The 12714-nt window shown below is 46.1% G+C and overlaps 1 protein-coding gene across 5 annotated transcripts in view; it reads left to right on the top strand.

The window, feature by feature from the left end:
- The window catches only part of COL23A1 (collagen type XXIII alpha 1 chain), a 176205-nt gene that overhangs the window by 133240 nt on the left and 30251 nt on the right, over positions 1 to 12714 (top strand). For 4 of the 5 annotated variants that reach the window (XM_032702989.1, XM_032702992.1, XM_032702988.1 and 1 more), the window contains exons 4-5: positions 126 to 133; positions 3507 to 3533. In XM_032702989.1, the coding sequence (XP_032558880.1) occupies positions 126 to 133; positions 3507 to 3533 (35 nt within the window). The remainder of the gene's footprint in view (positions 1 to 125; positions 134 to 3506; positions 3534 to 12714) is intronic. The other variant, XM_032702990.1, reaches the window with a different exon arrangement.

The following is a 12714-nucleotide window of genomic DNA, read 5'->3' on the forward strand; positions in this document are numbered from 1 at the left end:
ATTGAACTGGGAAGTCCTGAACAGATCTGATGTTGGTTACTGCTATGTGCTATTTTATCAGATTATACTTTTTCTTTGCAACTAAGTGACTTTTTTTTTCTCTCTGTTTTTCTTTTGTTTTCCAGGACCTGCAGTAAGTATCGTGGATTTTACTGGTTGGATCAACAAAGTTAAGGCTTCCCCTTTCCCTGCCTTTCAGTGTCCTTGCAAAAGCACAGCATTTTTTGGTAGAGGTGTGTCTGGAAGCAAAATTGGTACCAGATGCTGCTGGAGTTTTTTTATGATTGTAGACAAATAGAAGGGGGGGAGGGGAATTTTAAAATGTTGAACTTGCTGCCCTGAGGGACTTTCAGTAATTTTAAGCTCAGAAAATATTCAGTAAAAAAAAAAAAATTCTCCTTTTAAAGAGTTCTTTAGTCTGTCTCCATTTAACAGAAATAGTGCTCTACTAATATTTTAACATGCTGGTGGGTTCATTGGTTCTAAAGCTTTGTCTTGCTTTTCTTATCTGTTGTGTTTCCATCATTTAATACGGATTTGGTCACCTCACAAGGGGGGCTAGAGGGAAAGCCATAGCTTGCTTGCTTCTCTCTTTGAAGTCTTGGGGAGAATAATGAGCATTTCTACCAATGCAATGAGAAAATTTATGGGGAAATAGTTGTTTGAAGGGGTAATAGTTGAAAATGTGTCAACTCCTCCTTCCAAGTGTTCAGACGTGCTTTTGGCTGTGCCACCACGTTCAAATCTGTTGTTCTCCTGCTGCTTTTGGAGTGAGAATTCATGTTTTGTTTGTGCCCTCCAAGCTGCTGAGGGATTGTTAAAAAAAAAAAAAAGAGATTATGGGTATTAGGTGCTTCAAGTTTTCTATCTTTCTTTCCCCAAAAGGAGGAGGAGGGGAGGTGCAGGAATAACAGAGATGTTTCTTCATGTTGTTCTTTTCCTGTAGAGCCTCACTGGGCTAAAAAGGGACCATTTTAGGAAAAATTAAATTTGGTTACTATTCCTGGGCTAGACCATTTCTAGTTCTGTAAATGTGTTTAAAAGCCAAAAGGTGATTGGGGATGTACTTGAAGTGTTGTAACAGCACCATAGCTTTGGTTCTCCTGGGATCAGCCGTGCTGCCTGTGGGTTTGGTTGGGATTTCAACCCTTTGAATTTTTGCTTCTATTTCAAGTTCGTTTTTTAGTGTAAAGACTAAAGAGGGAGTTGAGCAAAATGATTATTTGGGCGGCTTTTGAAGGAGCACATTGGGAGGTTGTGGAGAGCATCTGCTGGGGCTGAGCATGGGAGTGTGGAGCCAGGGAGGCCTTTTGGGTGCTGGAGCTGGTCCCCACAGGGCTTCTACCTGGCACTTACTTATTTTTTTTTTCCAATATGCCATTCCTGCAATTTGGCTTAATTATTTAAGAAAACAAGTAATTTCTCCCTCAACGGCAGGTTACAAGTGAAGAGGATGCTGGGATGTTGCCTATTTAAAACTCCATATATACACCTTTTAAGGGGTGTTTTCCTCTTGGCTGAAGTGCTTTGGCTTATTTAAAATGGATGTGTTTGGCTGTTTTGGTTCTGCTCCTGCTCAGGGGCTGTTATCAGCCCACACGCAGCCGGCTGGGTTACACACACTGCCTCACGTGTGCTGTCTGGTCACGTTTATTGTATGTGATTTGACATAGGCAACATATGGTGCACTATTAATTTTTCTTTGTCTCTAGTTGGTTTCATTTCCTGGTTCCCACGGCACTATTGAATTGCAAACAGAGCACAGGGGAGATTTAACACAAACAAGACTTTTTTTATCTTTTTTTTTCCCCCCTCTCCCTTTGCCCTTCTTTAAAAGACAACTTCTGGTTTAGTTCATTTTTGGTTTGGGGTTTTTTTACCTTTTTTTTTTTTTTTTAAAATCTTGCTTTTTAGCATAAGCAGGATTTGCCAGAGACTTCTTTAAGCATAATATATAAGTCCTAGAACCCACAGAACCACAATGTTATTTTATTTCAGCAGTACTGTATTTATTAGTTTCCTTTGTTTCTTGATTTTGGCCATAAGGAATCAATTACTCCTTACATGTACAGCATCACACTGCTCAAACTGTATCCTCAATTCTGTTGTTCCCTAGTAGCAGTTGTTCTGGTATTTTATTTTTTTTTTGCCTGTTATAATCTAGTTCTGTGTATGAAATTACTAGAATTTGTGGTACAGGATTTGTGGCTGCTGGATGATTGATTGTCCTGTCTGTGAGTGAGGGGGTTTCTGCTCAGATATGCCATAAAAATCTCTGTTTCGGAGGGTATTAAAATCACATGCTGGCTAGGAAATTTCTACAATTGAAAGATAGACTTACCACAGACTGTAATTAAACATTTACAGTCCCAGATATTAGCAAACACATTACGTATTAGCGAGGGCTGGGCGTTACAAGTGTTTCCTATTTATCCGTGTGTGCTCCAGTGCCATACGTCTCCATAAAAATCTCACTGTACACTTTATCCCGAGACTGTAATTTGTTAAATAGGCGATTGTTGAAGTCAACACTTTCTGGATGGATCAGGAGGGTGCTGCAGGAGGCATTAGAGGCCGCAGGGGCACTCAGGGAAAGAGAGAGGGGGCTGTTCCATGCCGTGAGAAATGCCTGACTCCCGCAGCACGCTGACATAACCTGTGTTTGTGGTAGCAGATGATGTTGCTGTACCAGCAACACGCTTTACTGCCTACTTGTGTACCAGCTAATACTTAACAGCTCCTTCCAGGGAGTCTGCCTCAGGTCTGGCTTGCAGCAGGCTCTGCTGTGGCTCACGGCTGTTTAACGGCAGCTCGGGCTTTAAACGCCTTTGGGAACCTCCCGAGGGGAGCAGAGAAGGTGAAATATCTCGAGTGGGCTGCGTTTTCTTCTGCTGATCTCGCAGGTGTTACTGGCAACTTGAGCAGGGTCCTTCCCTGTGGCATCAGCTGTGCTTTCTGCTTCATTGCAAAGCAAAGCAAAGCTTAGATGTGAGCTGGGAGAGCTGCATCCTGTGAGGAAATTGATGGATCTAAGAGGGGGAAACCTTCGCTGAATCAAGTGCTGGAGCAGGAGGTTGGAGCTCAGTGACTGCTGTCCTGGCCCCTGGCTCAGCAGCCACAGCCTCCTTGACCTCTCCCCAACCCCAAACCTCTTGGTACCCCCATCCCAAGGCAGGTTTATGGCCAGGATCCAGCGTGTGCCGTGCACATCCCTGGCTCCAGAGGCAGCAGGGAGTGAACATAGACAACACCATCCAGCAGGGATGGGTGCAAGTTGGCAAAGCCCTTGGTAAGTAGCCAAGGGGGGGGAAGCACGAGATGAAAAATCTGGGCAAAATAAGCTGTAGTTGTGACCATTGCGATAGGAAAATTGCCCTGAGAGGTTTCTCAGGAGTTCAGTGCCAGAGCTGGCTGGGGAGCTGATGGCCCCATCTCCTGCCTACTGCTGTGTTGTCGTGCTGCTACAGATGCATTGACTGACTTGTCTCCCTTGTTCCCCCCCACAGGGGCAGTCAGGACGTGATGGTTACCCGGTAATTCCGCCATTCCTTTTATTTTTATTCACTTCTATTCTGCTCTCTGTGGTCCTCTCAGTCTTTTCCAATTACTTGAATTTCTTCACCTTTTTTGAGTTCTTTTTTTTTTTTTTTTTTAATCCTCTTGCCTCCTTCTTTATCAGCAACAGCTTTTGAGGGATTTAGCCCTAAAAGGCAGAAGCCTGTGCAATAATGTTTATAGGGGTGAAATACTTGAGCCCTTTCATGGTGGTAGTAATGCTCTGGCCTAAGAGTTCACTGGACTGCAAAGTTAGTGAAGGCTTTGGGATTTGTCTCACTTGGAGCTGTAAGTGGCCAAATTTGAGGACACTGGTGAAAGAACCTTAGGTGTTGAGATAGATCCTCATTTACCCATCTCCAAAAATTTTTCCCTGGGAGCAGAGATGTCCTGCTGTGACGTGCAGAAGATAGGAGTCCTTGTTCTAACTGGATCTCAAACCACAGGCTCTCATCTGGCTCCCCTCATCCCCACAAATGCACTTGGTTGGCCATGGTACTCCAGCTCCAAGGGGCTCAATCCTTGTTGTAATGGGTTGGTAAAAACCATTGCCCAGGTTCTCCACGTTCACAGCGTGTTTCCATCTCTATTCCTGTTTTTTGAATGGGTGCAGCAAGTCCTGTACTGCCTGATGCTCTGGAAGGGGCTTCTTGGCTATCATAGCCTTCTCCTTCCTGTGCTTGATGCTCCTTTTTCTTTTTTTCTTTTATTTTTTTTTCCTGAAGGAGTGTGTCAGGAGAACTCCCTCCTTGTCTCTGCCACCTCATGCCCTCGTGCCCAATTCTCCTTGAATGCCCAAACATCTATTGAGTTTTACATGTGTCTTGGAGCTTAAGGGAGAAGGATTGGAAGGGAATTCCAGAGCTGTTTGCAGTTTTCACTTCCCCTGGACCCCTGTGAGCCTCCCTGGGGAGGACAGCAGTGTTTCCCAGAAGGGGAGAGGTGGGAGATGGGGTTAATTCTGCAGAATAAACCTGTGCTGCCGTTGCATCCCTAACACAAAGGTACTGAGGACTTCACCAAATGATTTGGGTAAGTTTAGCATGAGGGAGGAGCTGGAAGTTTGTGAGTGAACAGGGAAGGGGTTTGTCTCCCTCAGGTGGTCCCTGCCCGCAGCAGCCTCTACCCTGGAGCAAGGAGGTTGTGCAGATGCACCAGTGATCTGCTGGAAACAAAGATTTTGATTCATTAGAAATCAAGATGTGAGACTTCACTCTAATGGGCTGTTTAATGGCAGTTTTGGGGGCTACTCAATGTCAGTTTTAGGGTGCTTTTTGCCTTTGTGGGATGTGGCAAATCACTGCAGGATTAGCAGTGCCCGTGGTAGGTTTGTCCCTTCTCCTCTGTCTCAGTCGTGTTCTGGCAAAGCCTGTGTGTGTGGTTTAGTTGTAGAGTTCTGAGAACCAGAAATGCTGGGAGAAAACTGTGACTGTTCCCTAGGACAGAGCACCATCACTGTCCCTGTGAGCAGCCTGGCACTTTGCCCATCCCAGCTTCTGCTGGGGGATTTTGGTGCTGCTCCAGCTTTCCTGGATGGTGTCAGGGACTGGCAGTGACCTCCAACTCTGTTGCCATGTCTGCACTGGGAAAATGGCAATAACATCCCCAAAAGTTTTTTCCTTCTCTCTTACCCCCAAGACCTGCAGTCCAGGTGGGCTGTTGGGCTGGTCTTATTCCGGACTTTGAAACCCAGCAAACATTGAATTAATACATCCACATGGCTGTGGGACTAATTACCTTTATCTAATGAGGAGGTGAGGATAATTGCATTTCCAAAGCAAGATGTATACCTGAAGAAGGAGGAAACTAAATATAAAGCAGGCTTAAGAGTATTATTCAGCACAAGCATATGGACAGGTTTTATTACATCCAGTTGTGTAGTCAAAGTGATTTAATTATTTAGTTCCCTTCAGGGTGATCAAATAAACTCCGAGCTGCTTCAGGAGGAGGATGTGGTGCAAATGCAGAAGTTGTAGGTGGATATTAAATGGTGTTTGGTGTCAGGGATAGGTGTAGTGACACATTCATCCCTCGACTAGTTGTGCTATGTTTGTAAGCTGCTGGTTTACAACTGAGCTGCAAACAAAGGAAGCTTTAAAGGGATGAAGTGATCCAGAGCTCTGGAAACAGGACCAAAAGGGAAAACAGATTTTATAAGATGATTTCAGTATTTTTATACTCAACATCCTAAGAGGAGGGGTTTGTGCCCTACAATAAAACTTTACAGCAGAAACAGTTTTTTTCTTTATGAAGTTCTGTAGGTTTATTATTATTTTTGAAACTCCAAAGAGGATTTAGTTTCTATTTTTAATCCTATGGTGTATTCTGCTAACATTGCTGTAGCAGCTATGGAGAATGCTGGGATGTGCTGATCTTCTGGTTGTGTCTGGTTTGGTTTTGACATCCCATTGATCATGGATCACAACACTTACCTCTGTAATTTGCACTAAGTGTCAGTGATCATAAGCTCCTGGGTTTTGGGGTGCAAATCTGCTTAATCTGAGAGCCTGCCTTGCTTCCTGCTCTTGAACTTTCAAGAATGGAAATGAATGCACTAGAGAGCAGCGAGGCTTTTGCTCTTCTTTTATGCCAAAACACTGATCTTGGAAGTTCCTTTTAGAGAAAATTACCTTAAATGACTTCTGCAGGGAAGAAAAGCACTTTACCCCAAAGATGGAGGGGAACTGGCAGGTTGCTTTTCTCATCTGACATCTGAGTGGTCCTTCTTGCAGCACACCACGATGTTCCTCTGGTTCTTTGTGCTGGTGGCTGGAGTGACACGTAGGTTTGCAGTGGATGGTGTCCTGGGGTGAACTGGCAGTGTCGATGACTGAAAACTACAGCATAAATGATTCTTTTACACAGAAATCTCAGAATAATTGGTAGTTGCAGAATGGTTATGGGGCTCCACTGATTTTCATGAGAAAGGCACGGTCTCTGAGGAAAACACAGTGTTAAAAATGCAGGAGAATGAGCATCTCAGGAGAGAGAATGACAGTTTTCAGACAAGGTCCTGCGCAAACAGATCTACCTTTGGTTAGCCCTGCCTGGTAGTGTTGCTGTGTCTGCCAGCCCCTGCTCAGGAACCTGTCCGTGGTTGTGGTGGTGGAGCCCTGGTTGTCCTGTCTGTGGGCTCTGCAGGGGTCCAGGTGTGTGCTCAGGTCTCCCTGCTGCCGTGGAGGGATTTGCTGCAGGAGGGCCACCAACCACTGCTGGTTTAACTGCGTTTTTTTGGTGCTTCCCACGGCCACCTTTTCTGGTGAGATGACAGCAACCTTTAGAATGAGGGAAATCTGAAGGACACCTTTAGCCTTTGCCAAAAGACCACCTGGCCCATCCCCAAAATGAAGCACAGCCCCAGGTTTGCACGAGAGCACACTGGAAGCAGAGGAAAAGCAGATGTTGGTGGAAACGTGTTTCTCGTTGGGCAGAACCAGGCACTGGGGCGGGGATCCCCTGGGACGTTGTCCCTCATGCTTTCAGAGGAGCACCCATGCTGCGGAATGGTTCCCCTCCCCTGGATGTGCTGTCAGTGCCTCAGCGTGTCGGGGTCACTTGTCCTCGTAAAACCAGGAGGGGAACGGGGGGATTGGCTGTGCAGGGGCTGCTGACGTGAGCAGGGCAGGCAGCTGTGTCTGGGCAGGAGGAAAAGGGGAAAATGAGGAGCAGATGGAAGAGCTGGGATGCGAGCTGAGCTCTGAGCTGACCTTTCAGAGCAGGGGGAACTTCGCGTTACGTAGCTGTTCAATGGCATCAGACAATGTGAAGAGAGAGAAGCACTGCCCTGGCTACAAGAAAGACACTGAGGGGCTGGAGTGTGTCCAGAGGAGGGAAACAGAGCTGGGGAAGGGCCTGGAGCATGAGACTGATGAGGAGCAGCTGAGAGAGCTGGGGGGGCTCAGCCTGCAGAAAAGGAGGCTCAGGAGGGACCTTCTTGCTCTCCGCAACTCCCTGACAGGAGAGGGGAGCCAGGTGGGAACTGATCTCTTCTCTCAGGGAACAAGTGACAGGACAAGAGGAGATAGCCTCAGGTTGTGCCAGGGGAGGTTTTGATTGGTTATTAGGAAAAAATTCTTCACCAAAAAGGTTGTGAAGCATTGGACCAGACTGCCCAGGGCAGTGGTGGAGTCACCGTGCCTGGAGGGATTTAAAAGATATGTGGATTTGGTGCTTGTGGACATGGTTTAGTGGTGGCCTTGGCAGTGCTGGGTGGTTGAACACAATGATCTTAGAGGTCTTTTCCAACCTGAATGTTTCTGTGATTCTAAGCAATGGTTGTGCACTGTTTTTAGCAGCCTTGCTCTCGTCTCCTTCCCTGCCCCACGCGGAGATGGTTCTATACTTGCCTTCAAACTACTCAGCTCTCCTCCTACATGATATTTCTCCTCTTTCCCAGTGACATACTGCATTTGTGGTTCACTAGAACCCATTCCTTTCCCTCTTCCCATCTACTGGAGAGGCCTTTTGAAGCCAAGGTCTCTTGTTTCTTGAGAGTTTCATCTGCCTCTGCTACTCATCCCACCCTAAAATCAGTCTCAGCCTGCACTGCTACGTGACATCCCAAATGGAGGGTTGTCACTTGAAGTAGGAAGAAACCAAAAGAATGAAGTTGATTAATGAGGGGAATTACTTCATGTGCATGTCTTCATTAATAAAAAGCAGAGCAGGGAAGAGGCTTTATAGGAAAAAAGCATGATATGAAACAGAGTTGTCTCCTATTTTATGCATTTTCCTTAGAATAGTAGGATTTATTTTTAGTTGAGCAGTGTGTTATTATATTCCTCCAGTGTATAATGTTTGCCTTCTGAATTTTCTTAATCCTGGAAGAACCCAGGCATCATCCTGCCCATCTCTTGCAGCACTGGGAACTTTTTGGGAAGGCAGGGCCAAAAGGCTTCACATTCTACCTGTTCAGAAGTAATGCAGCTTGTTACTCAAAATAATGGAATATTGAGTATCCAGCTCTGGGGTCCCCAGCACAGGAAGGACATCAGCCTGTTGGAGTGAGTCCAGAGGAGGCCACCAAGATAATTGGAGGGATAGAGCCCCCTCCTATCAGGAAAGGCTAAGAGAATTGGAATTCTTCAGCCTGGAAAAGAGAAGTTTTCAGGACATCCTAATTGCAGCCTTGCAGTACCTGAAGGGACCCAACAAGAAAGAGGTAGAAGAACTTCTTACAAGGGCCTGTGGTGGCAGGACAAGGGGGAATGATTTCACACTGACAGAGGGCAGGGTTAGATTGGATGTTAGAAAGAAATTCTTTATTGTGAGGGTGGGGAGGCCCTGGCACAGGTTGCCCAGAGAAGCTGTGGCTGCCCCATCCCTGGAAGTGTCCAAGGCCAAGTTGGACAGGGCTTGGAGCAACCTGGGATAGTGGAATGTGTCCCTGCCCTCAGTAGGGGAGTTGGAACGAGATGATCTTTAAGGTCCCTTCCCACCCAAACCATGTTATGGTTCTGTGAGTAATTGCATCCTTTTCTAGTCACAGGTAACTACAGCAATATAATCAGCTAATGGATTTATGGTGAAAGGGAGTCACGCACAGGCATTGCTCAAGGCTGGCACTCCTTTTGAGGAATAATTGCTCAGTTGGAATGGAAATACAGGCTGTGTTCATGTATTTGTAGTCCAGCTCATGCTAAGGAGCCGTTGGAGCTATGTGGGTCAGCATCTCCAGAAGCTTTTCTTTTAGGAGCCTTGGACAGTGAGCTAATATATTCCTTTGGCTACAGTGTTGAAAATCCAGTTATCCACTGAAGTCAGCTGTAATGTATAAGCCAGAAATGAACTGGTAAGGATGGTAAAACTCTGGTTTTAATTAATTTTCGAGACATAAATTGAAGCCAAATGTGTTTTTCTATGCTGATGTCTGTGAGAGGGTTGACGGAGCACATGTAGAAGGAAAGACGGTTCCCTGACTTGCAAGAACCCAGCACAGTGGAGCACTGGAACAGAGACTTTGGTCACAGCTCTAGACCTTGGCCAAAATCAGTGGAGTTTGAGGTTTTTTCCCATTCAGCAGTTAAGGATTTCAGTTACTGTAGACAACTAAGCCGGGGAAAGTCTGTGCAAACCTTTTGTGTGTGACCCATAAATGTATTATGACTGCAGACAGGATGAGGTGTGGGAAATGAGGAACACGTGCCTGAGCCTGTTCCAGGGGGCAGTTCCTCTGTGACATTGTGGTTCCTCAGAGTTTACCAGAAAGCTCCAAAGCTCAGCCAGGCACTTTGGAAATGGCATCAACAGAAAACCAGATGTGACATTAAAAATAAACTACTTTTACGAGAGAACTGTAGAAGTAACTTAGACTTGAACTGCCTGATGTCTCCATGTGTTGCCTCCATCTGTGCAATTATCTCCAAGTCCTGCTTGGGTGTGCTCAGGGTGCAGCCTGGGAGAGTGTCTTGTAGGAGTCCTGCGTTGCTCTGTGCCCACACCAGAGCATCAGGCAGTGCTTTAACTCTTCAGGAGGGCTGCCAGAAATCCCATGTGAGATAGGGGAGACCATGCTATGTGGCCAGATCTCACGGCATGTGTGGATCTCAAACTTTTCCTGTTGTTTTTTTTTTTTTTTGCAGTGGGCAGATGCTTTCCAGACCTTGGGTGGTAGCTCATGCACACAGAGGGATTGCCTGTACATCACATGGGTGTTTTGGCTTGTTGTGCATCACTAGACTTGGATATTTTCAAATACTGTGTCGTGTGATGAAGGTTTCTGTTGCTAAGGTATTTAGTTTTCTTAGCTAGGTTAATCAAGTCATAATTGTAATTTAGGGTTCAGTTGTGTGTTTGTTCTCAGGAGTATCTTTACTCACAAATATTCAGACTTCAAGGAGCATCTCCTGTGTGTGAAGTCATTTGCACATATACCTCTCCCAGTAAGAGTCCAAAAGTCAGAAGTTACAAACATTGATTTTACAAGGCAAACTTTGTAGTTCCAGTCTTTTTCATTTTATTTTATTATCAGTTTTGTGGCCAATTCACATAATTATTTGCCCAGAGGGAAAGCCCTCTTTAAACAGGGAAAGCAGATCCACAGTGTTTTCCTGCTACATCCATTTACTGGCTCTCTGATGTGGAAACAACAATGATTTTGTGAAGACCAGCTCTTCGTGGCAGCACTTTATTTTCCTTCTGATTTTGAGCTAATTCTTCCACAGGGATAATAAAAAGTTGTCTCATATCCCACCCAGTAGAGGAATTGCAGATGCATTTTTTTTATCCTCTGTGATTCCGGTGGTTCTGGATCAGGAGAAGAGAGGAGAGGGCCTGGTGAAGGTGCTGACAGCAACAGCAAGGAGAACTTTGCTAAATCACCCAGGCAGGGCAGGGATTTGGTTTCTGGCTTCTTTTGTTGCTTTTCCTCTGGTTCCCTGCTTTGATTGTGAGTGCAGCTGGTGGATCTCCATCTCTCTCTCCAGTACATTTGGGCACAGCTGTGTGGTACCGAGGCTTGGTGTGTAGACTGAGACACACTGAGGAAAACTTGGAAGTCTGCTCATTAGCCACCAAAGAGAGGTAATCCAAACAGCAGCTGTCAGCCAGGACTGACACTGCTGAGGAAAGAACTTAAAGTCAGTAAGTTGCTGAAGTGTTTGTTTGAAATGCCAGTATTCTTCCAAAACCATTGCTTACCGACTTAAAAATTGCATTCCCACCACAGAGGCCATCTCCTCTCGCAGTTGGACATTAAAAAAAAATAAATCCAAAGCCCCACTGGACATCAGATCTTGAAGCAAGCAGTTGCACAGGACACATGGAACTGATTTAAGCCTCAGAAACCTTGGGGAAGTCAGGGGACTCTTTCTTCCATGAAAGCACTCTGTTGTTTTGGAAGAAAACTGGTGCAATGCGATGCACAGACAGGTGAGCTCGTGCCTCTGAACTGGTGCTTGGCAGCAGATAAGGTGAGCTGGCACATCTGCCCGGGAATCACTGCAGTTCACGTCAGGAGGAGTGAACAAACTGGCTCTGTTTTGCCATCTCCAAGTGACATTCCTCAAAAAGCCGAGCAGTGCCCCGTGCAGCTCCAGCCCAGTGTTTATTTCCCACCCCTCTGCACCAGTCAGTGTTAGATTTGATTCCAGACGATTTTCTTGAGCGTCTTTGAGAAGACGTCCAGCAAAACAAGGAGGGAGCTCTGTGCACAGATGGAAGAAGGCACATCTTGTGGTTAAGGAAGAGGCAGCTCCTGCAGGGGAAAAGGTCCCTTATCTCCACTTGAAACCCTGATGAATGTGGTTGAGATGTCTGGAAGACAGCTGGGAACCGAAGTGCTCTGGTGAGGCCACGCTGGAGATGCAAAGCAGGGGCTGAACAGCAGACAGAGCCCAAAAAGCATTCTGAGGATAGGGCTTGGGTTTGTTTTCTCTGGGTTGGTTTGTTTGTTTGTTTCCCAAGGATTTCAGAAATGCTGGAAGTATCCGTGCCCTGTGGAAGGGAGATGGGCTCTCACAGCCCCTGGATGCCCAGCGGGGACCAGCCCAGCTCCCTTGCAGAGCCCCAAAGTCTGGTTTGCATTATGGGTGAAGTTTTTAGCAAATTACTGCTCCTTTCTGCTCCGTTTCCATCAAAGAATGGGCAGAGGCCTCCCAGGAGTCTGAGGACAGATCTTTTTTTTTGGAATAGAGCACAGATTTGTGAGGTTTTGGTTTGTTTTTTTTTTTTTGGTTACCTTGTTACCACACACTTGTCTCTTATCAGGCTGCTCTGCATAGTTTACCTGATGCCTCTGTTGGGGGATTTATTGCTGGCAACCTGGGCTGTGGGACATGACTCCCTCTGGAGAATTGTTTCAGAGGAGATTTTGAGGCTTTGGTGATGCTGAGCCACTCCAGATCCTGTGGGCAATGCATAGGGTGTGCTAAGGTGGTCTTTTTGGAAAGAAATTTGGGAGAGGGGGTGAGAGCTGCTGCAGCTGGAGGACTCTGTGGGCAAGGGGGACTCAGCTCATCCCACTGCCCAGAGCAGCCCTTTTAGGATCTCCCCCAAGGCTGGAGTTGGATGTTACATGTAGAGCTGTGGTTTGCAAGGAGATGGATTTTGGGAACCCCATAATTGCCCTTCCTTGTAAAAAGAAATAGTGTTTTCTAGCTGAATAAGGAGAGCCTGGCTCTGAGGCCAGGCAGGATGCGGCCTGCATGTGTAAATTATTTC

Source organism: Chiroxiphia lanceolata, chromosome 15 (genome assembly GCF_009829145.1).
Source record: "Chiroxiphia lanceolata isolate bChiLan1 chromosome 15, bChiLan1.pri, whole genome shotgun sequence".
In the NCBI taxonomy this organism is placed as follows: Eukaryota; Metazoa; Chordata; class Aves; order Passeriformes; family Pipridae; genus Chiroxiphia; species Chiroxiphia lanceolata.